The sequence below is a fragment of the Episyrphus balteatus genome, chromosome 1, assembly GCF_945859705.1.
Source record: "Episyrphus balteatus chromosome 1, idEpiBalt1.1, whole genome shotgun sequence".
NCBI lineage: Eukaryota > Metazoa > Arthropoda > Insecta > Diptera > Syrphidae > Episyrphus > Episyrphus balteatus.
Genome location: NC_079134.1, coordinates 161783574 through 161807834, shown reverse-complemented (window position 1 = coordinate 161807834; position 24261 = coordinate 161783574). Strand labels below are relative to the sequence as shown.

General features: G+C 32.0%; 1 protein-coding gene across 2 annotated transcripts in view; it reads right to left on the bottom strand.

The window, feature by feature from the left end:
- The window catches only part of LOC129913477 (ubiquitin carboxyl-terminal hydrolase 43), a 39602-nt gene extending 18533 nt beyond the window's left edge, over positions 1–21069 (bottom strand). For both annotated transcript variants that reach the window (XM_055992178.1, XM_055992186.1), the window contains exon 1: positions 19983–21069. In XM_055992178.1, coding sequence (XP_055848153.1) covers positions 19983–20807 — 825 coding nt within the window. In that variant the 5' untranslated portion in view covers positions 20808–21069. The remainder of the gene's footprint in view (positions 1–19982) is intronic.
- Positions 21070–24261: the final 3192 nt, after the last annotated feature.

Below are 24261 nucleotides of genomic sequence, written 5' to 3'. Positions count from 1 at the left end.
TCTCATTCGTTACTTGTGTTTGTTATTCATATGTTAAAACAACAACAACACGAAAAAAATATCACTTAAAACAAAATTGAAAAATGATGTCAAAGTGAAACTCGCGGTGGCAATAAACTTTTTGATGTTTACCAATGTCAACTGAACAAGCACTTCCAAATAACCCTCCTCTTCTATAGCTCTCATTGCGCCACCTTTAATTGGCGAAAGTACTCAATGAATGAAAACGAGAAACACTCTGAGGTAATTATTTAATTAATACCAGGGGGGAGGGTATAGGAAGGTATGTCATCTTTTTTCTGGCTCGAATTAGGCGAATTTTTATGTTTTTAACATTGATTGGACAACACGCATTAGCACAGCTCAATGCAACTCCTACGACCTATGAGCTAGTATTATAAGCATTTTGTTATTTTTAGCTGAATATGTGTTTTTGACGCTCTTTCTTGATTAAAAACAAACAAAACAAACGTGAATGAAATTTTAAATTGATCATTAAGTCATTTAAAACCATCTTGACCATTCTTAGACTCAAGTCAAAATACACCAGATCGTGCGTGATGTCTATGAGAAAGGTTTAGTTTTTATTTGAAAGAAAGTTGATCCGCATTTTAACATACATTTTTGTGTTGTGATGTGTGGGAACAGATCTATAAAGTCGCCGGCATTGGTCACGATATAACTAATTAATAGATCAAATGAAACGACCTTTAATGACTGTTTTATCAATCTTCTACGAAGGAAATATTATTTGTGTTTACGAGTAATATACACATGCCTACACTGCGCGTCATGGTTTTTTATTTTTTAACGTTAATGGTATTCAACTGGTGTCCTACATACTCGCGTACAACATTGCTTTGGAATTTAAACATTCTGCATGGCATTTTGAATAATTTGCAATGTGTAAAGCTTCAATTGGATCTCTTTTATTTAGACTTGAAAGTAAACAACAAAATTAAACTAGTCATACCAATCTAATCATGTAAAACGATTACGATATAACGATATCACTTTGAGGATATGTATCAATAGGGAGGTTATAAGATACAATTTTACTTGTAATCAGAGGTTATCCAAGGCGAATTTCTGAAACAAAAGAGTCTGAATTTTCAAGCGATATAAAAGTAGCCCATTCAGTAAGAATAACATTTTAACCATGTTGAAGCTCAGAACGATAAGCAATCAATTCTACGACTATTTCATGGCTTAAACCTTACTATGTGGAATTTTGTGATTTGTTTTTTATATTATACGCGCATTAAGAGGATTAATATAATAAACAGAGTGCAAGCTCCAGGAAAATAAGGTGGGATTTAAAAGTAGAAACCGATGCGATTGGTTTTGAAATTTTGACATTAAAATGGTAGGGAAAAACAGAGCAGAGTAATGTATTCCACATTTGTGTGGTGCGGCTAAAGAAAAAATCTCGTCAGAAGTTTGGCGAGTATATTACGGAAGAATTTTTTAGGGGAGGAATGCAACTAGCTATTTTATCGTTTTTATTGTTTGTAAAAATAGCATTAAAACAAAGAGAGACGTGGTCGAGGGACGCATATTACTCAGTCATTGATTTTTCATCTATTATTTTAAAAGCCTAATTTCTTTCTTATCCAAGAAACAATTACATTAGGGTGGGTAAAAAAAAATGGCCTTATACACTTTTCTTGTTTATCTAACCGTTTCACAAATATTTGAGGTCCAAAAATTGAGAAAATTTCTAAAAATTCTTTTTTTAATTTTGTAACAAATTGAAAAATTATAATAAATCAAACGGGCAAGATAATTTCTTGTAGGAAACATATAAACTTTTTTCATTAATTTATGCATTTGAAAGATATTCGAGGTCAAAGTTAAGAAAAATTTTAAACACATTTTTTTACTTTTTCAAAATTTTCTAATTCACTGAAAAGTCATTATTATCAAATTAGCAATTCTTGTAGGGGCTTAAACGTTCTACAGAAAAGTCCTTGGCATTAAATTGATTGCATTAACCGTTTAGAAGATATTCGTATCCATTGAGAATCTTCCGTTTTTTAGACATATTGAAAGGTGTTGTGTTCGTTATAAGTCATTTGAAATAATAACATAAATTAGGGTGTTTGATAAAATCGCAGTCCCGTTCAGTCCTTCTAATTCACTGTTATGATTGTTTTATGAATTCTGATAAGCTTTTTGATAATAAATGGGTTTTAGTACCTACATTTTAGTTTTTCAAAAGCAATGTTAGAATAATTAAAATTTTTTAATGATGACGAACAAATCGCATAACCTGATGAAATCAGGGGTCGAATTACAGCATACGATTACGATCATTCGTTATCGTTTTTACTATTTGTGTCTCTATTTAATTAGTAGAAAAAGATAGGGACACATAGCAACCATACGTTAACGAGCGTATGCCGTAATTCGACCCCAGATCAACAAAATGAGAGAACCTCTATCTTTTTTCGGACTTTTCTTGCACATAAATTATGTAACATCGACTGTAAGCTTAATACCGTTCAAAAAAAAAGCCTCGTGGTGAAAGAATATTTAAAAAAAAAAAACAACTTTTCCTACTAAGGAATCACAACTCAAACACATCCAATGATGTTTTTTTTTTCTTCCTTCATTGTTGAAGTATTACACAATTATTGATTACCCAACAAACATAATTCAAGTCTATGTTTAAAACCTCTTTTATTTTGAATTTGGGTATGAAATTAATGTTCAAAACGACACTCCTTAACTTCATCAAAGTCCAATGACCACACCATAGTCTTGCACAGCCACACACAGAGTCAGTCATTAAATCATTCGGTTTTTGTCCTCCAGTCGTCATGAAAAAATGAAATTTGCACGGCAACAATTATGGTCTTGACCTAAAATACCCCTCCTTAGGCTAGGCTGCTTCCTAAGTACCCTTGTTCATTTGAGCAACGATAAGCAAAAAAAGTTAAACAAAAAAAATAGGAAAAAAAAAGAGTCAAAAATTGGTTACAAATTACAATACTTCAGAACCAGTAACTAGTATACGGCAATAAGCAGTAAATTCGTGTTAACATATAATTAATTCGCCCTAGACTGTCAGTCATCCAACTCAACTCAACTCAAACTATAGACGAAGAGAGATTCGAGAGCCAAAGCCAAATGCTAAGTGGACTTGATAAATTGTGAATGACATGGAATAGTATGGATATGGCTATATGGTAGGTGTACGAGAGTAGTAAAGTCGAAACAGTAGCGATTTTGTAATTTTACGGACATTGACGATATGGACGGGAAGGGGCAAACCGACAGCAAGAAGTGTCTTCAGTTATTTTGCCAGAGAGCACTCTTGTACTAAATAGCCTACTCCACCAACACCACGTTGTCGGTCGTCTCCCATCTCGTCTCTGATACCTATCGTCCACGTCCATATTATATAGTTGAGGGAGGAATTATAATTCACACCGAAAAGAGATACACAGGAGAGGAATGAAAAAAAAATAAAAAAAAAAATCTTAAAATAGTGGAATCAAGTTTGTATCATGGACTCATGGTGTCGACAACACACTATACAACAAGCCCAGGAAATGATTAACATTATCTGTAATGGAACGGCCGACCTAAAGTTGGTGTATTACGGTAATTGGATAGAATGTGCGTACAGTATTGTTATGTTGGCAGTCGGCTATAAAATATATGTTTGGGTGGTTGTTTTGGTTTGGTTTTGGTGGAAGTACATCATACAACCGCTGGAGCGGATCACAACAATGCTACATTCCAACCAAAACAGGTCATCAACGTTAAGTTATGTGATTTTTATCAATTATGAAAATTTATTGTATTGTTGCTCCTATTATTTATGTTTATTATTAATGTTTGTGTTATGTTATTTTTTTTTGTGACAAATTGAGGGTTTTTTTTTTAATATTAGTAGTAATTTTGAATCACTGAATGGAAGATAGTGATGTTATGTGTGAGGTCATCCATTGTCAACACAATAGGTATTTTGAATGAAAGATTTTCGGGTGTGCTTAAAATCCAAAACGACTTTATTTACTGGTTTAGCTAGTATTGGAAACTTCAAAAACCGAAAGAAATTTTAAAATCGGTCGAAAGACACGGCTGATACAGCTAGTCAATGTTTCCTTATTTTCTAAAATAACAGCAAAACAATTTTTTATAATATTTTAAAGAATTTTGGAGTAAAAATCTAAAAACATAGTTCCAAATTAAATTTATTTTATTGGGGCTTGTCAAAAGGACTAATTTTCGTACAATGTGTTACACCATTAGGCCAAAATGCCCAGTGTCCTTTGTCCGCTTAATTTACTAAGGAAATCTTCTTTTCAAAAAAAACCATGCAGAAATCTTTTTAACTTAATAAAGATTATATTTGTTTTTTGCATGTCTTTTTCCTGCATGTAGACAGCGTGAAAAATCAAGTTTTGTTCAAAAACTCTCACTCAAAGAACAAAATAGTTAATAGCGGGATAACTATTAAAATAGTCAAAAAAAAATAATTATTTGTGACTGTTTTAATAGTCAATCGAAGTACTCGTATTCTCCAAATTAACTATCAAATAGTCAGTTTTACTATTAAAATAGTTATATATGACTATTTAAATAGTAAATAATGACTATTTAAAATATCTATCCCGATTTTAACTACTAAAATAGTTAATTTTTCTCTGAGTGTATAAACCAAAAATTAGATATGAGTATTAGGGTGGGTCAAAAAAATCGAAATTCTTTTTTTTGATTTGGTACTCCGAAAAATCGATTGCTAGACCCCTCTAGAATATACACACCAAATATGAGCTCTTTATATTAACGGGAAGGTCCTCCGCTTTGCAATTTTCCATTTTTACATTAAGCTTCTACTAAAAAAAAAATAATTTTTTTATTAATTGACTTTTTAGCAAATTTCATTAATCTAACCATTCTAAAGATATTCGAGTACCTACCAAATCAAAAAAAAAGAATTTCGATTTTTTTGACCCACCCTTATGAGTATCTCTTAAAGCTATTGTGAATTAAAAAACTTGGTACGGAGATTTGAGTGTTCAAAGCTTTTCCTACTGTGATGATAACAAGTTAAAAAAGAAAACCCCATAGAAATACAAACACATTCATAACAGAACACACAAAAAGTATAATATTCTCAAAACTCTTTCTAGAGAGTTTACATGTTCATGTTCTTTGCCTTTTCCTATTTGCTCTTCAATATACTAGATTTCATTTTTACTTGAATACCATTACTAAATGAATTTGTTAATTTTTTATTGAAAGACAAAAAAAAAAAAAAACTTGTTATTAATTGTTTTGGCATCAATTGCAGACAGTGGAGCTTCATTGTCTAAGTAAAACTCTATTTCATTGGAATTATTCATAAGTCTTTATCAACGCATCTAATTTTAAGCGTTAATCATCAATGTGTGTGTGCCTGGGCTGTGCATTGTGTTTCCTTGATATCAACAAATTAATTGCCACCTACATTGTTGTTTGTTTTGTCGTTTTGTTTGTTTTTTTATTCAAATTCGAATCGAATCATTTGTTAATCACACTTACTCGCCATCGATACTGCATACAACAGACAAAAGCGATTGGAACAAAGTTCCATTTAAGTTTTTTTGTTTATTTGTTTATTTACTTGTTATGCATCCTCATTCAAAGCTATATGCCTATTTTCAATCTCACTATGTCACACTTAAATTTCCATACACAAAGGTTTTTCAAAATATCTGGAAATGGAAATACTATACATTAAAGTTAGTTCTTCGATATTCTTCAGGAATGTTGTATTTTTATTTATTTCGATTTACACAAATTTAAGTAATGAATCATTCTATTTTTGTAAACAAATCTTTTGTTTACATTCGACATATGGATATGTGTATTTGTGTGCGTAAAGTGTAATGACTATTTTTTTTATTACATGTAGTGTTTATCTAGCACTTTGTTTTTTGGTTCGAAAAGATATCAATCTGTTTTTTTTTGTGTTGAAATTGTAGGTAAAATGATAACCATGTCTTGTAAGTTTGATTTCAAGAGCAAGGTGTATACTTGTGATAACAGAAAGTTACCTACAAGTTCAAAGTTATTAATATCGAAACCTTTTTAATATTACGCGCCAATCAGAAAGGGCTGAGGTGTCTAATAAAAGTTTAACGAAATCAGCAGCGAGGGTATTATGTCGTTGATTATAATTAAATATTTGTACTATGGCCATTGTAGCTGTTATCTTTTTTCAACAAAACAATTTTCAAATAAATTATTTTTCGACAAGACTTAAGTATTTCTGTTTGTACGTTCTCATTTGGTAATTGGTACTTGTCGAACATTAATGAAATTAGTTTTGATCATGATATGGCGCAAGATCGCAAAATTTTTGATAACAACAAAAACATGATTCACAGAAAAACTCATCTTTTTTTTTTATTCCACTCAAAGGACAAAAATGATTCCATAATTTTTTTTTTAAATTAATTAAATGTCTGTTAAAAAAAGGTTCCGTAACTTGTTGTATTGTATGATGTATACAAAATGTATAGCGCCATCTGTCTGAGGAAAAGTCGACGATAGTGACTTAGGTACGCAGTTTTTTTTTACATTGAGTTCAAATTTTCAAATTTAATTACCTATTTTTTTTTTTTGAAAAGCAAACCTTTGCAAATCAAATTGATCTTACATAAATTTTCATATTATTTAATGTATTTTTTCATAACATAAATTTACTATGAGAAAAATACATATGTAAAATAATGAGCAATTTAGAACAGAAGATACACAAACAAAATGTCTCGCGGTATATAAGGTGAATATTTGCAAATGGATTAATTTAATTTGCACGAAGATTAATTAAATCTGTAAATGCGTAAATTTAATTGAAAAGTATGCACATAGATCTAATGTTTAACCTTTTGAGAGTTATTATAATTTTATTTTTTATAGAATTTCATAAAAAAAGGTTTCAAAAACTAATTTAAATTTAAAAAAAAATGTTTTTTTCGAAAATGTTACGGTTTCTAAGATAGACGCCATTGAAGAAATATTTTCGTTAAAATCAAGTTTTTGAGAATATCAGAAATGAAAAAAAAACGGTTCTATGACAGGTAGAGGTTCAAAAATATTTATTTGATTTTAAAAGTACGACCTTAAGTTCCATACTACGCACAAAAATTTTGAACATAATCGTTAGATCCGATTTTGAGAAAAGTGTGTAACCTACATATTTTGAAATTTCAAGGATTTGCAATATGTTTATAATTTCAAAATATTAGAAATTTATAAAAAACAAAAAATCAAGACTTAAAAATTCGTAAGATTAAAAGATTAAATAAAATAGAATCCCTGAACACATTTAAAAAAAAAAATAAAAAAATAAACATTGAACAAATAAACTTTGAACAACTAGAAAGGAAATCCCAAAAGTCTTACTTTCACATTATTTCTATTTTCAATTTTTTTATGAAAAATCAATTTTTTGAAAACGGGTCAGTGAATATTGTTGGTTATTATTTTCATTTTGTTGGCATACAAATTTTTTTTTTCAAAAATGTTTCAAAATTTAATTATTTTATTATTTATTATTTTTGTAAGTTTTAATTAAACTAAAAATATTCTTTTGCGAATTTTTTTAAAAACCTTTAGTATTTTAAACAATTTTTAACTTAATAGCAAGTTCGTGTGACCTAGTCGTGCATTTTATTTTCATTTTCTTAAGTAAATTTTCTTAAGTAATCTAGAATGCATAATCTAGAAAAAAAGAAATCCAAGAATCATTAATCAAAACCACTTAGAAAGTCTCTGTCTCAGCACAATAACTAACTACCTATCAAATCAATTTTATCTTGATTTTGTTTTATTTTCTTCTATTTTCAATTCCTCTACATTAATTTATTTTGAAAAACTGACAGTTTAGGATTGAAATTAAAATTGCTTTTTAATTACATTTTTTTTTTCTTTATCTACGGTAAAACCTCCAAAATTGAGAAATTTGAAAAAAGCAATCTGATGCAGAAGACTATTTTACCCGTACTTCAATTTGATGTGGAAGACCATTCCGCCAAATAGCTGATAAATTAATCATTTTCAGGAAAGAAAAACATCAAGTGAAAGTTCATAGACGAAAAGAGAAAAAGAACAAACCACGTGCCAGTCACAATAAAGTGCATTAAAAACAGCAATGCTTTTTCCTCGTAATTCTTTACACTATACAAAACAAAAGTTAAATGAAGAAAGAAAATTCAGTCCACATAAGTCAGAGAAAAAATTATAACGGCCATTTGAAATAACATAGACTACAGGGTGTTTATTTGGTTAAGTTCTGATAAAGGCTCCGTGAAGCCAGAACTGCGACCTCAACATTTTTGAACCAAATTTGTCTAATTCGTTTGTCCACCGTTCGTCCATGTTTGTCCACCCAAAATTTTCGTTTGTCCACCCTTCAAAAAAATTTTAGAGCAAATTCTTTTTTTTTATAGGAAGTCTGAAAAATGAAAAATCGTCTAAAACGCTCAAATTTTGAGATAGGCGTGTAAAACCAACTGCAATCGTTTGTCCACCTCGAGTTCTATATACATACCAAATATTATCGTTTTTCCACCTCCCGTTTAGGAGCAATTTAAAAAACAAATTTTGCACTGAAAAATTAAAACTCCCCTAAAATCCCCTAAAACGATTGCCGTTTGAATTTTTGAAAAAAAGTAATTTTTGAGGATTTTGAAATTTTCACTCTGGTGTATGCGTAATATTTTGTTTCGATTTCTCAGTACAAAATTTGTTTTTTGAATATCTTCTAAACGTAGGGTGGACAAACGACGATTTTTGGCATACGTGTAGAACTCGAGGTGGACAAACGACAGAAATTTGAAATTTTGAAAAAAGTCAATTTTTGGAGATTTTTTGGGACTTTGAAATTTTCAGTACAAAATTTGTTTTTTGAATATCTTTTAAACGTAGGGTGGACAAACGACGATTTTTGATATACGTATAGAACTCGAGGTGGACAAACGACAGAAATTTGAAATTTTGAAAAAAGTCAAATTTTGGAGATTTTATGGGACTTTGAAATTTTCAGTACAAAATTTGTTTTTTGAATATCTTTTAAACGTAGGGTGGACAAACGACGATTTTTGGCATACGTGTAGAACTCGAGGTGGACAAACGACAGAATTTTTAAATTTTGAAAAAAGTCAAATTTTGGAAATTTTATGGGACTTTGAAATTTTCAGTACAAATTTTGTTTTTTGAATATCTTTTAAACGTAGGGTGGACAAACGACGATTTTTGATATACGTATAGAACTCGAGGTGGACAAACGACAGAAATTTAAAATTTTGAAAAAAGTCAAATTTTGGAGATTTTATGGGACTTTGAAATTTTCAGTACAAATTTTGTTTTTTGAATATCTTTTAAACGTAGGGTGGACAAACGACGATTTTTGATATACGTATAGAACTCGAGGTGGACAAACGACAGAAATTTAAAATTTTGAAAAAAGTCAAATTTTGGAGATTTTATGGGACTTTGAAATTTTCAGTACAAAATTTGTTTTTTGAATATCTTTTAAACGTAGGGTGGACAAACGACGATTTTTGGCATACGTGTAGAACTCGAGGTGGACAAACGACAGAATTTTTAAATTTTGAAAAAAGTCAAATTTTGGAGATTTTATGGGACTTTGAAATTTTCAGTACAAAATTTGTTTTTTGAATATCTTTTAAACGTAGGGTGGACAAACGACGATTTTTGGCATACGTGTAGAACTCGAGGTGGACAAACGACAGAAATTTAAAATTTTGAAAAAAGTCAAATTTTGGAGATTTTATGGGACTTTGAAATTTTCAGTACAAATTTTGTTTTTTGAATATCTTTTAAACGTAGGGTGGACAAACGACGATTTTTGGTATACGTATAGAACTCGAGGTGGACAAACGACAGAAATTTGAAATTTTGAAAAAAGTCAAATTTTGGAAATTTTATGGGACTTTGAAATTTTCAGTACAAATTTTGTGTTTTGAATATCTTCTAAACGTAGGGTGGATAAACGACGATTTTTGGCATACGTGTAGAACTCGAGGTGGACAAACGACAGAAATTTGAAATTTTGAAAAAAGTCAATTTTTGGAGATTTTTTGGGACTTTGAAATTTTCAGTACAAAATTTGTTTTTTGAATATCTTTTAAACGTAGGGTGGACAAACGACGATTTTTGGTATACGTATAGAACTCGAGGTGGACAAACGACAGAAATTTGAAATTTTGAAAAAAGTCAATTTTTGGAGATTTTTTGGGACTTTGAATTTTTCAGTACAAATTTTGTTTTTTGAATATCTCCTAAACGTAGGGTGGACAAACGATGATTTTTTGTTTGTATACATTTCTCGAGGTGGACAAACGATTGCCGTTTGAATTTTTGAAAAATAATAATTTTTGAGGACTTTTTAATTTTCAGTAGAGGTACACTGTGGTGTATGCGTACTTTTTTTTAAGTTGCTATAAAAAATTTTTTTTGGAATATCTCCTAAACAGAGGGTGGACAAACGATGATTTTTGGTATACGTAAAGAACTCGAGGTGGACAAACGACAGCAGTTTGAATTTTTGATGAAAATTGATTTTTGGGGATTTTAGGGGAGTTTTAATTTTTCAGTGCAAAATTTGTTTTTTAAATTGCTCCTAAACGGGGGGTGGAAAAACGATAATATTTGGTATGTATATAGAACTCGAGGTGGACAAACGATTGCAGTTGGTTTTATACGCCTATCTCAAAATTTGAGCGTTTTAGACGATTTTTCATTTTTCAGACTTCCTATAAAAAAAAAGAATTTGCTCTAAAATTTTTTTGAAGGGTGGACAAACGAAAATTTTGGGTGGACAAACATGGACAAACGGTGGACAAACGAATTAGACAAATTTGGTTCAAAAATTTTGAGGTCGCAGTTCTGGCTTCACGGAGCCTCTGATAAAACTATATTGATATCTTGACTGTTAAGAAAGTTCAAATCAATGAGATAATATTAATGCCACAACTGCCACAAAATCTCACTTTTTCTGTCCATCATTGGGCAAATAATATTCGATTTAAATTGGTACCTTTTTGGCTAGTATCATGATACGAAAAAGTCAAATTTAAAGAAATAAAGGTCAATCACTGAACCGACAGATATAATTTTTGATTCAGTAAGCCAATGTTACCAAATGATTGAAATCAATTCATAAACAAAATAAAAAAAGAAACACCCTCTACAATGATACTAATTTACCATTCATAAAACGCTCAGAACTAGGTGAATTGTCTTGAATTTCGATTGGATATAATATAAACCAACTATGGTGGGTAGGTAGGTAGTGGGTTAGGTCAATATATGATTGCACTTGTGATTAGGTATTGTTTTGTCTAGAATTTCATTGGAAATGTCTTTACAAAACCAAACGAACGGCATGGAAGCACCAAGGAAGACAAACTTTTTTTATCGGCGCAAAATCTGTTATTGTTTATTTGGTGGTGCAAAATGTATTTTTTTTTTATATTGTGCGCTATAATTACTTTTGTGTATTCGATTTGATAGCAATCATTTTATGATACTGAAGAAGGTACAGTATGTTGATGAAAAAATATTTGTCTTGATATAATTTTATTAAATCCTGCTGTCACATATTACAAGTGGTTGCTACGAGGGTAGGTCAAAAAGTTCGCGGAATGGCAGGGAAAGTGAGGAAATTTAACATATTTTTATTTTTCTTTACAATGATATTCTCTCTCAATCCTAATGCATTTTAAACATTTGTAGAAAAGTTTAGAAATACCTTGTAAAAAAAAATTTTGGGTCAAGCTCCTCGAAAAAAAGCGCAAATTCCCGAACTTCACCGGTTTTTTTTTTTTTTTCTTTAAGTTCTTTATTCAGTTTTGAAAATGAAATATACTCAGATGGGCCAAATCTGAGTTCTTAGGTGAGTGATTGAATATAAAGAACCTTAAAGCAGTCGCCAAAAAAGGATTATTGAGAATTGAAGAAAACTATATCGCCTTTTGTCCACTTTTCTCTTTTTTTTTCTTTGATGGCCTATTTTTTATCTATGCAGAAATTGTTCTGTAGTGTTATTCAGTTATATTGTAAACCTATTCTTTATAATCGATGAGCAAAAACTGTTCCGTATCCCAAAAACTTGAAAAACCATGAAGCTGGCGCCTGAGCGTTGATCGTTTTCTATGCTCTTCTTGCCTCTTTTAAACTCTCTTCACCATTCTTGCACAGTTGATAACAAAGCGGCAGAACCTTGGTAAACAGCTATTATCTCTTCATTAATATTTTTTTAAATTTTTTCCTTGCTTCGTAATAAATTTAATCAAAGTGCGATGCTCAATTTTCACGATCTTAATGGCCATTTTGATTTGACCTTTTTGACCCACCCATACCATCTTGACATTTTTTTCCAAAAATTGCCATCAGGTTCAAAAACCAAAGCGCAATCGAACCAATAATCTCTTATTCAAGGCTGTTCTGATTTCCGTTCGAATTCTATTTTCTCCAGTTTACAAATTTAGCTGCTCCAAATTCTGTATTCGAACACATTTTGCGAATCCATAGTTGTTTCGAAAAACAAACGGACCTACAATCCGACAAATTTTTGCCATTTTCAATCCGGGTAGCAATTTGCTACTGGAAAGCAATATTTTCCAACAAAAAAGTCGAATGGAAATCAAAACAACCGTTTTCAATCTGTAGGAATTCAATTTTTGTTTCCGTTTTCAAATTCGAACGAATATTAGAAAATAAGTTAAGTGCCACTACAAGTTAAGGGACAACAACATTAGCTGTTCAAAAAGTGCCACCTGAAGATTCAGTACAAACTTAAGGAAACCCTCGATCATATACTACCGAAATGCGTAGCTTTCATGTACTAGTGACATAAATATTTGAGATGTCACTTGTTTTTTGCCGTTCTATGGTCACATCTCAATTTACTACAAAGATCTGTCTCGAAGGAACTCACTTGGATGTGTAAAAGAAAATTTTCTCCAATTCAAATTTGGAGCAGAACAGACATTAAGTTAAAAGTTTCCACCACTATGCGAAAGAAATTCAAAATTGCTTCTAAACTAACCAAATAATCTATGACTCTTTTAGAAAAACAACACTATCATCTCAAAATCCAGTAATAACCGCTAACTAGAAAAAAAAATCGACTCATCTTTTAACTTCAATTTCATAAAAACAAATTTAAAAAAAAAAATACCATCGCTCTTGTTCTCATTTAAAAATAAAAAAAAATTTCTATGCCAGTTCTATAAACCAGTAAAAAGCTGTTCTAATCAAGTATTCATCTATAAATCCAATGTATTCGCGTCATCCTGTGTTGGTTTGTGAATTTTATTGCTGCTAATGCACTCTGATTCTGATGAATGAATGGCAACAAAATTTTAGTTTTTTTTTTTTTTTTATTTCAAACTTAATTTATGTATGTAGTGTACTTGAACAAGTACATCAACTCTCGTGCGATGATGATGGTGTGCCGCTAAACAACCGACCAACAGCGACCGACGTTAGTTGTTACAACAACAACAAAAAAATAGTCTTAGCAAGTTTTGTTTGGTTCAATTGGTCTAAATTGATTTTACCTTGAGATGAATTTTCTCAATTTGCACCACGTCCGATTCGAAGCTAAAACACACCCAACTAAACGCCTGTTGTCATCATCACCGTCCTCGTCGTCGTCGCTAGTCGCCGCCAAACACAACGTGTGGCAGTTCTATTGGTTTATTGCTATTTTGATGGGCTCTAGTGGTCAGAAAAAAGCTGCTTATGTCGTCATTATCGCCATTAGTCAATTCATTTTGAGCTACAAAATGAAAAATAAAAAACTTTCCCTTCCTAATTTTCTATTCTATTCTGTCTGTCTATCTATTTTGTGTATGAGTGTGAAATTTGTCGGTTTTAGCTGGTCATTACTTTTTGTTTTATTTTTGCTAAAACGCGCTGCTCTGCTTGCGGTTATCTTCTTCAAATCTGATCTTGGAATACTTACGAGTTACGAGTAGGTATAAACCGAAAACAGATTATATTAGACTTGACTATTTGCTGTTCTTGCCTGCCTGCCTGCCTGCCTGCCTGCCTGCCTTGTGTGTTTGAATTTGTGAAGCGCAAACAAACACACATCTCTTATGCTAATCTAATGATATAGCAAATTTCCATTTCCTACTGAGAAAGAGATAAATTTAGATCAGCTGTCGTCGACAGCAGCAGCAGCGGTGAAGCAGCAGGAGAAGCTAGCTAGGTGGTGTGATGGAACAACAACCACAGCAAGCTACAACACACCAGCCAGCCAAAACAACAACAACAACAACAATAAACAGCGGAAAGCTTTGCGAATCGTTTAGCGTGGGATTAGTTCAATAACTTCCGATGACGGCATTATTTGAATTAAACCATTCATTTTAGCTCTTTTTTTTTTTTGGTTGTCTACATTTTTTTGGAGGTTTCGCTTTTCAGACAGATTTTATTTTCAGGTAAGTTTGTCTGTCGGTTAATTTTGATCTTTAAGATGAGTGAGTGAGGGTTTCATCTCGCGATTCGTCTCATCATTTCCTAACTCTTATGGAATGAGGTGTTTTATTTTGACTGTACCGATGCCTAGGTATTATTGTAGACATGCAGATATTTTTAAAATGAGGTAAACTATTCATGTTTTAGCTTTGTTTGTTAATAACCAATTGATGACTAAGAAATAAATATATAATTATGTATATGTATTCACCATGTTGTACTATAATTTTAAGAACACGGGATATAAACGTGTTATTTCTTAGATCATCAAGTGACTTGTTAAGTAGGACAATAAACAAAAAACGTGATCTAAAACTGCTTTTGAAATGTTGGCGTGTGGGTGATAAAGATCCCCACGAGGCGAAACTTTACTACTTAAATCTCATAAGTATACATGACTCTGATAAATAGACACAATGGAAGCTCAAAAGAAAAATTTTAGCAGGTTCTCGACAAAAAATAAGAAACAACTAACAATGTTTGAAAACTAGTCGTCTCATAAAATTATCTTGGATAGCGAAATTCACAAGATTTTTTTTTGTGATTTTTCACACTTTGTATGCAAAAATATTCTGGCGTTTTTCGGATTTATTGGGTTTGAACGATAACAGAAAGAGAGATATATGCTGCTAAATACAAATAAAAACTGCTAGGGTACTCATTCTAAAATTCATTTAGAGCTCAGTATTGCATTTAGTAAGGAAATATGAGTCATCTTCCGCTTCTTTATCTTGTGGGTTCGATTTGTGACCCAACAACCAGCTGTGAAAATTTAGGCTTAATTAGAATAAGTAAATATACTACTTTTTGTTCTTCCTCGAAACCGGAACTTAGAAACATCTAGCTTATGAAAAACACTTCAAAAATTTCGTGTCATGTAAGTAAAATATATTTAAGTCCGTTTATGGCCTAGTTTTTCTATTCCTCATTGGGATATCTGATAATGTAACTGCATTTAAACATATGTATGTATTGAGACTATGGTCACATATTCCATGGCAAGTCGCGTATTTTGTGGTCAAGGAAGTAATGTCGTTCCAAATTTCGCATTACTTTAAACCTTCAGGACGCAATTCAGGCGGTGAATTTAAAAAAAAAATTTCAAATTGGATTTCATTGAGGACATTTGAGAAGTAAAGCACTATTCACATGAGCACGACCAACGACCAACGAATGAACGAAAATTCGTTGATTTTGACATTTCTTTCACATGAGAGTTTTTAATTCGTCGCGAATGAAGTTTGAATTCGATACCGTTCACCACCAAAACCAAAACAAGAATGATTTTAAGGTTAAGTCGCGCGCGAACAATTTATTCGTTGTAGTGTGGATGGTATGTGGAACGCGAATAGAGTTTGACAATTCGTAGCAACCAAACTGCAATTCGTAACTACCAAATTGTTTTTACAAATTTTTCTTATTTTAGTAAACAAAATGCAAATTTTAGTGTTCTAACATTAGTATCAATTGGTTTCTTACAATTTGAATCATTTTTTGTTTGAAATTGAGTCGTAGAAATGTGTTAAATCTCGTTTGTTCGTCCATTCGTTCATTCGTTGGTCGCTCTCATGTGCAAAGTCCTTAATAAAGCACAAACAAAAATTGAAAGATTTTAGGCATTTTTGAACATTTGATATTGGGTTAATAAAACCAATTTTATCGGAAAAATTGACTAATTCTGTTGACGGACACGCTTACACCAACCCTTCATTTGAATATAATTTGAAAATGACCTGAATCAATAATTAATAGAACATTAAAATATTATAGACGACTGGCTGTGTTGGCCCAAATTAATTTTGTTAAATTTTGAGGAAAATCTTATGATAAAGAAAATCCAGTGCAGAGAAGGAAGAAGTAATAAGCGATTTTTGATCTAGAGCAGTCAAGCATTCTTTTAAAACAAAAGTTTAAATCAGTATTTAAAACCAGATTAATGCCAATAGGCTTTGTTTTTAGACAAAAAAAGCACAGTGGCAATTATGATTCCTTATTTGGTTTCTGGCTTTGTATCATAAATTCAGTGACTTCAGTGCATGTGCACTTAAATTTATTAGGAATTTATTTGTTGTAATTCTCCACTTAACAAAAAGCAAATAAAACTGAAAGACAATACAAAAACAAATAAGTGTCGAACAAGCTCTAGGTGACGTCATGTCTTTTCAGTTCAAACACTTTAAACATTTCACTAAAGATAGGAAAAGATAAGGTAAATCACCTCATTTGGTGAGCCAATTATTGCGGCACTCGTGGTTTTTAAAGTTTTCAATTTTATAATAGGGGAGATCCCAAAAAAAAATCTAATAGCTAGTTATTGGATACGTTTAAGGTACCAGTATCAACATTAAACCTAAACGAACCACTCTGCAGTGAGATCTATCATTTTCACTTTGCAAGATGCGATTCAATCTGCATCTAGCAAAGTGTCCCTTAATGAACTCGGACACTTTTTCCTATGAGAGGATTTGATTGAGATTTAAGAATGTTACTCATTGAAAATTACTTGACTCTACACATCATACATTTTGTTGAATTGCCAACAATATATGAAGGGTCCAGGGGAAAAACAGCACTAGTCCATTCCAACTCATTTCGAGAAAAAGGCATTTTAAAATTTTGTTCTCCATACTACTTTGTACTAAAAGCACACAATTTATTTATTTTTTCAGCAAGGCTCAAATTAATAAGACCTCATCATTAGTTTATTTTTGACAAAAAGTGGACATATGCCGTTTTTCCTTTTGACCCTTAATGTGTATGTATATTGTTTCGAATTTCGTTCCTGCCCAGAGCAGCACATCAAGGAAACAAACAATCAAACTTAAAGGTCACGTCTATTTATCAACGTCTATTTTTTCACTCCTACTGACTACTGCACAAGTGCACACCTACTTTGATCTTAGTTAAAGTTTGTACTGTTAAACTACTCTCTATGAATTTAGTCCAAAGAGAAACAAATATCTTCACTGGCAGTTACTGACTACCAGATAAGCGCTCTAGATTTTTAAATTTGATCTAGACCATAGAAATATAGTTATTATAAGTGACAGCCAAGCGGCTATGATGTTCTCTAAATTGACGAGTTGAATTTGGCGGTATGAATTCCAAATACAATATCATTCTTACCAGGCAAAGAGGCAAGGTGACAAGGTAACAATCCATTTGATGGGGACTAGAAGCCCTTGGATAACAGATAACTAATTAGGTAGTAATCAATAGCTTTTTATCTATTATACAGTGTAAGTAGGGTTCGTGAAGTCCTGGAACCAGTTTGGGTTGGCACGTAAAATACATTGAGGAAAGGTATTTGGGAACATCCCAGTTGCTATGGTTGTCAAAATAAATCACTTGGGGAAGGATATGGCACTCAGGAGCCCTTAATAAGGTTCTCTGGATGATAGAGGTGTAGGTAGGCTTAGCTCTTCAACAAGAACTGAGCGCATATTCCAACATATTGCAGTTTTTATTCGGATGTTACAAAAGCTTTTCAAGCTAATGTTATTCGACTCTGCATTTTGGTAAGGCCACCGTCAGATTACCATTAATTTGCAGGCTTTTAGGTAACATTTATTTACAACCTGCCTAGGTCTTGCAAAAACAAGAAACCGTTTTCTTAGTAAAACCTTTGATGAATTTTCATAATTGAAGATCTCCTCTGCTTAATGCGGCTATAAATTTTGTTTTCAAAAAAAATCTCCAAGCAATTCCTAGACGTGTTTAATATTTTCACTAGCTTAGCATCCTTAGATTTATAAACCTTTTGTTTCTATAGCTCATATTTATCCTTTTTTTTGTAAATAGGATTGTCTATTGGAAAGTATTTAGTGTAGATTGAATTCCAAGTGCAAGTTTAGAACAAATCCAAATTTATAATATTTATTCTCGTTAAAAATTAAATGTTTTAAATTCAAGGGACATTCTTATAATAATAAATTATGACAAAAATTAGGAAACGAAAACTTAATACAATATAAACTTAAAAAACAACAACAAAATATATTTCTATTCAAAGTAGGCTTGTGTAGTTCGCGAACGAACTAGTTCAATGAACTAGTTCATCTTGGTGAACTAGTGAACTTAGTTCAATTTAGTTCGCGAATAGCGAAAAAGATTTGTTTCAACAAACTAAACAGAATTAAGCTGTCGTAATAGACATTACAAAATAGCTTGCACTCACCTTACATTATCATTTTTTTTTTTATATATTTTTTGGGTGAAAGGAAGTCCCATCTGTATAGGGAATTTTCAAATTTGGTCCTTGTCTCCTTGTTTTATACGACGACAGCGCCCTTTTAACCCGACAGACGTTTAAAGAAGGGGTGCAGAAACCAAAGTGCATATGAAATTGTATCAAATTCTTTGTTGAGCGAAATCAGTTCTTCTGCTCTACCTCAAGATTTAGATGTAAAACAAAAGGTCGCTTCTTCAAGCACCCCTTACTCTTATTTCTGAGCAAGAACAAAAAACAAGTAGCGCATCTTGGTCCTTGCATTGCTATGCGATTTCCATTTAATGAAAGCAAAACGTACTTCTTCTAGACTTTTGAACGAAATTAAGATTAACATATCTGTTATTTTAAGGTTGTATTTCTTTTATTATGTAGAATGCGTCAACTTTACATAAATTTGGATACAGTTTGTACAAACTAATTTTGTTTTTAATTCTAACAAAACCGGAGTGATTAAAATAAATTGAACTAAAATGAACTAGTTCAGAACTAGTTCATTAGCGTGATTTGAACTAAAGTGATCGATCACTCGAATGAACTAAAGTGCCCAACTCTAATTCAAAGGATTCGTGATCGATGATTAGAGATTTCGCTAGTAAAAGAATAATTTCTTTTGCTACTGCTGGCGGTAAAATTAGATTTATGGTATCAAAATGGCCCCTTCCCATCCATAAGTGGGTCATAAAGTCGTGGGCTCTTGATGCTATTCTAACTGAGGCATTAGTTTCTATTATAAACCAGCTCCAACTGGACTTAGATTCTACTGTCAACTTTTGGAGATTTTTATCCCGTCAAAATATTGGAGTGTTAGGTACTTTGTATACAAGATTGTTGCCTTAACTTGCTCAGTCTGAACCTAAAATTGTAAAAAAAATTGAATGTTCCTTGGTCTCTTGCGCACTTCTTGTGTTTGATTTATTGTACAAGTCATCATGGGGTTTAGTAAATTCTTTTTTTCTTCGGAAACAGGCACTCATTTATACCAATTTCCAAATAAACAAAAACTCTTTACCACATTATAGGTCACAAAACATCACCTCTCCCAAATTACATAATCTCTTCTTCTTTTTCTTCAACTTCGACAATAATATTTACAGAAATCTCTCAAGAAGGAGCACACACATCATTCCCCTCACCATGACACTCCAATCACTCACATAACAAAAAAAAAACATCTTCCCAGTTTTGTCTAAAGATCTACAACAAGAACAACAAGAAAAAAGAACTCTTTACTTACCCCAATGCTTCCCACCGAGGAAACATGCTGAGCAATACGATTTAAAAACTTTCGAAACGAAGATCGCCTAAAAACTCGCTGCTGTGAATTGTTTCCGCTGTTTTTGTTTTGATTTGATTCGGCTGATGTTGTTAATGTTGTGGGTGGAGGGAGTGTTGCTCCGCTTCCGACTCCTCCAACATTGCCACAACCGCCATTACCACGTCCATCTAACGTTTTGCTCTTGTTGGCTCCTAGTCGCTTGCGGTCGATATCGTTAGTGTTGCCGTCAATGGCGGTGGCAGTGGCAACGCCACTATTAGAACCTAAACTATTCCTACCGCTGCCCGCTCCCGTCGTCGTTCCCGATGACGATGATGATGGTAAATTGTTGTTATTATTGGTCTTGAATTTTCGCGACCATCGAAACGGATTACGAGGCATTGAAAATGCACGACGAATCTTTTTTCCCGCAGCCGTTGTTAGACTAAGCGATTTATTAACATTCTGTTGTTGTTGTGATTGTGGTTGAGACTGTGGCAGAGATTGGCACACTTTTGTTTCTTCTGTTTCTGTATCTTTTTTGTGAATATTATTTTGGGCGATTGAATTGTCGTCGTCTTCCGCGACGTCGTCGACAATGACGGCATTGATTTTCAGATTTTCCACCGCCGCCGATTTACTACTACACAATTTACTACTACCGCCGGCTGAATTGGATCTGACGTCGTCGTTATTGGGAATGGTTGAGGTTGAAGTTGAAATGGTGTCGGTGGTGGCGGTGGTGGGCATTGCGGCGCGGCGGCTGTTGTTGGCCAAATCATTTGGTGGCTCTTTTGTGCCCATTTTTTTTTCTACTTTTTTCTTTGCTTTTTTTACACCTTTTTTTTCAACACTTTAATGTTCCACTTATAGATTTATTATATTTATTAAGAAATTTGAGGGTATATTGAAATACAATTTTGGGGTGGAACTTTTTTTTTTTCTTGAGAAAGGATTTTCTATTTTTTTTCACGCACAAAAACAGAGAAGAGCGAATCGAATCGAATCAAACGTACGCCATGTTTATTTCTCGCGTTTTGATTTTTCTAGTTTTCTTTCTACTCTGATTGTGTGAAGTTGGATCTGATTGGAATGGTGAATTTATTGTGTCAAAAAAATTTTTATCGATAAATGTGTGGTGAAAGGTGAGTATAAAGGGTGTGTGTGAAGTAAATGGTTCGCTGAATGATTTCGGTCAGCTACTCGTTACTTCTTAAAACTAACGAATGGATAAGTGGAAACAGAAATTTGTTTTAGCTAAAAGAAATTAAAACAGATTAGATAGTGGTAGAATGTTTTAATCACTAGGGGTATTCACGATCTGGTGCAACAGGCCTAGTAAAAGTGTAAAATTTTATTTTTTTACAATAGATCGTGAACGCACCTCTTCTTATCTATAGTAAATATTGAATGGAATCCATGATATGATTTATATCGGCTTCACTCTTTTCTTTTACGGAGTTGTCTTTCCACCGATGCTTCTTCTTTTTTTTAAATTTTTTTATAATTTCATTCTTTGTTGTGTTCGGGTTAATTTATTTTCACAAATTACATCAAAAGAAACAAAATAAAAAAGAATAAGAATAAAAAAGATAAACTGTTCATCATGGGCGACACGCGACGGCGAGCTGCCATCTGTCAAAAAAATTTTACACCATTGTATTTTTATTTTGCAATAGGGTTAGGGTATAGCAAAAGTGCAAGACCATTGTAAAATTTCAATCCATATATTTTGTTGTTGTAGTGTTGCAAGATTTTACACTTTTGCACTTTTGCAATGATACTAGACCAGTTGCATCGGATCGTGAATACCCCTACTCATTAAAAACTATTGTTATTATTGTTGTTTTGACGTTTGGTTAAAAAAGGTACCAAATTTATTTTTTTGCTGTGCGAATTGTGTTAAATGGGATTTTTTTTGCACTACTTTGATTTAAATTCCCTCAAGATAAAATTTACCCTCAAAAATAGATATTATATTCAATTAATTTTTTTTTAAACCCAGCTGAAAAAATATAAAGTTAAATATTTTAGTATGAAAATGTATGAAATTCTCAATTTCACATACTTTTTTTATTTTTATCGATAATTTTCTAAAAAAGAGATATTTTATTCAGTCTTCGAACACTAATTCATAGTTCACCAGCAGCCAACAAAATACATTTTCTATTTCAAATCAAATTTTAGCCACTAGTGTCAAACTTTAAACTGCTCCGCAGCTAGATAAATACTAACCCATTTTATTCACCACGCTAGTGTCAAAATTTAACCAAACCTCAAATTTTAGCCAACATTTAAACGCAATTCCTGTGGCCTTAAACAAATTATTTAGCAAAAAATGTATTCCAATTCGCACAGCTAAAGAACAGGCTAAATTTTTGCCATCTTAACATTTATCTTTTCACCTAAATAGTGTCAAAAATGTATCCTCGGCTAATACTTAACTCAATTCACTTACGATCTAAAAGGCTTGTCCGACTGATTACGAAATGGTTCGTACAAAAATTTCTCTATATAACTAAAATCTAGATATAGCGGGGAAAATTATTCTTTTCGAATTTCAGTCATTGCAAAATTCTAGCACCATCAATTTTCAACCGATTTTAGTGGTTTTACCTATTTTTACTTGATTTATAGGGCATGTATTGGGATTGTATTAAAAATAAAGTTTCGAGGTTGAAAAAAAGAATTTCTACCTAATTTAACATATTAAATAATATAAAGTTTTTTTTTTTACTACAAGAGCACCCAACAAACAATATCACTTCTATAAAGCTTTATAGGAGCTTTATTAACACCTGTAAAGCTTTATAGAAGCAAATTTGTTAGTCGGGCACGACCCATTCGTGCGTATTGGGGACTTTTCACGAGTCGATTTTTGCCGTGCGGCGAAGCTTTTTGACTCGTGTGAACGTAAGTCGCAGGCGACTAAAGTGACAATCCCCATAGAAAAATCCTAGTCGACCGACATATTGTAGGGCTAAAATCGACTCGTGAAAAGTCCCCATATTATTTCTCAGTTGATTCTCAACCGATGTTTATATGAAATAATTCTTTGAAATTGAACTAGGCTAAAAAAAAATATCTTTTTAAAGTTATGTTTTGTCACGCATAGTGTGACATTATTTGTCATCATGCAAATTTCTTAAAAACGCATACAAATTTTTTTTTACATTTTTGAAATAATCTAAGTTTGAGCACAAACAGTAAAAAAAAAAGGTAAGGAACTGCATTCTTTTAGTATGTCTCATTTTCAACTGAAGGAGATGAACGCTTATTTTGGAAAATACGAATATTTTTTCATTTTTCTAATTTCGCTCATTCCTCCCCAAAAAATATTCATCTTTTCATAAAAAAGAATTATAAACCTTTTTTAAATGTGGTTGGATTATAAAATACTTTAATTTAATGTGTCATATGGCCCAGATTGAATAAACTTAAATATTCTAGCTTAATCAACCTTTTTCTCTAAAAAAAAAAAACTTAAATAAAGCAAGTATACGCCACAGTGCATGTGGATAACATGCAAATAATGCGAATTACAACTTTGATCCAAATACTAATACACTCTTATCTTATCTTTCAATAGAATCAAAATTTTTTAGATATTTCTTCATCCTCGTAAATTCAACTTATTTTGAAAATACAAATTACAAAAAATAAACAAATACAAACTTAACACAAAACAAAATCAATAAAAACAAACAAAATATAAAAGGTACTTTTTATTACTTAGGCCATGTGTGAATCACAGTACACATAATAAGGTAATATATTCCGAACGTTGTCAAAATTTGTTTGTCAAAAATGGGCACCAATCTGTCAGGTCGCCCTTTAATTTTTATATTTCAATCGCAGTAAACAGGAAATTTGTTTTTGTTTTAATTTATAAAATGTCATTTAAAAATATTATAAATTGAAAAATAACAAATTTTCTTCGTGTTTCATCGCGGAAAATGGTAAATAATTGTTTAAAAATTAGTGGTATGCGTGGTTTATCGGTTTTTGTGCGTTTTTCGTCGGTATTTTAAACAATTAAGAATTCGGTAGCTGACATTGGTCGCCAAAGTGTCATGTTTTGACAATCTGGCGACCAATGTCAGTTCGGAATATATTACCTTTTTATGTGTACTGTGTGTGGGAATTGCGTTAAATAGTTAACACCGTGTAAAATTTTTGACACTATTGAGGTGAATAAAATATTTTCAGCTGTTCAAAATTTATTGGGGTCTGGGACCTGGTTAAATTTGAGTTAATT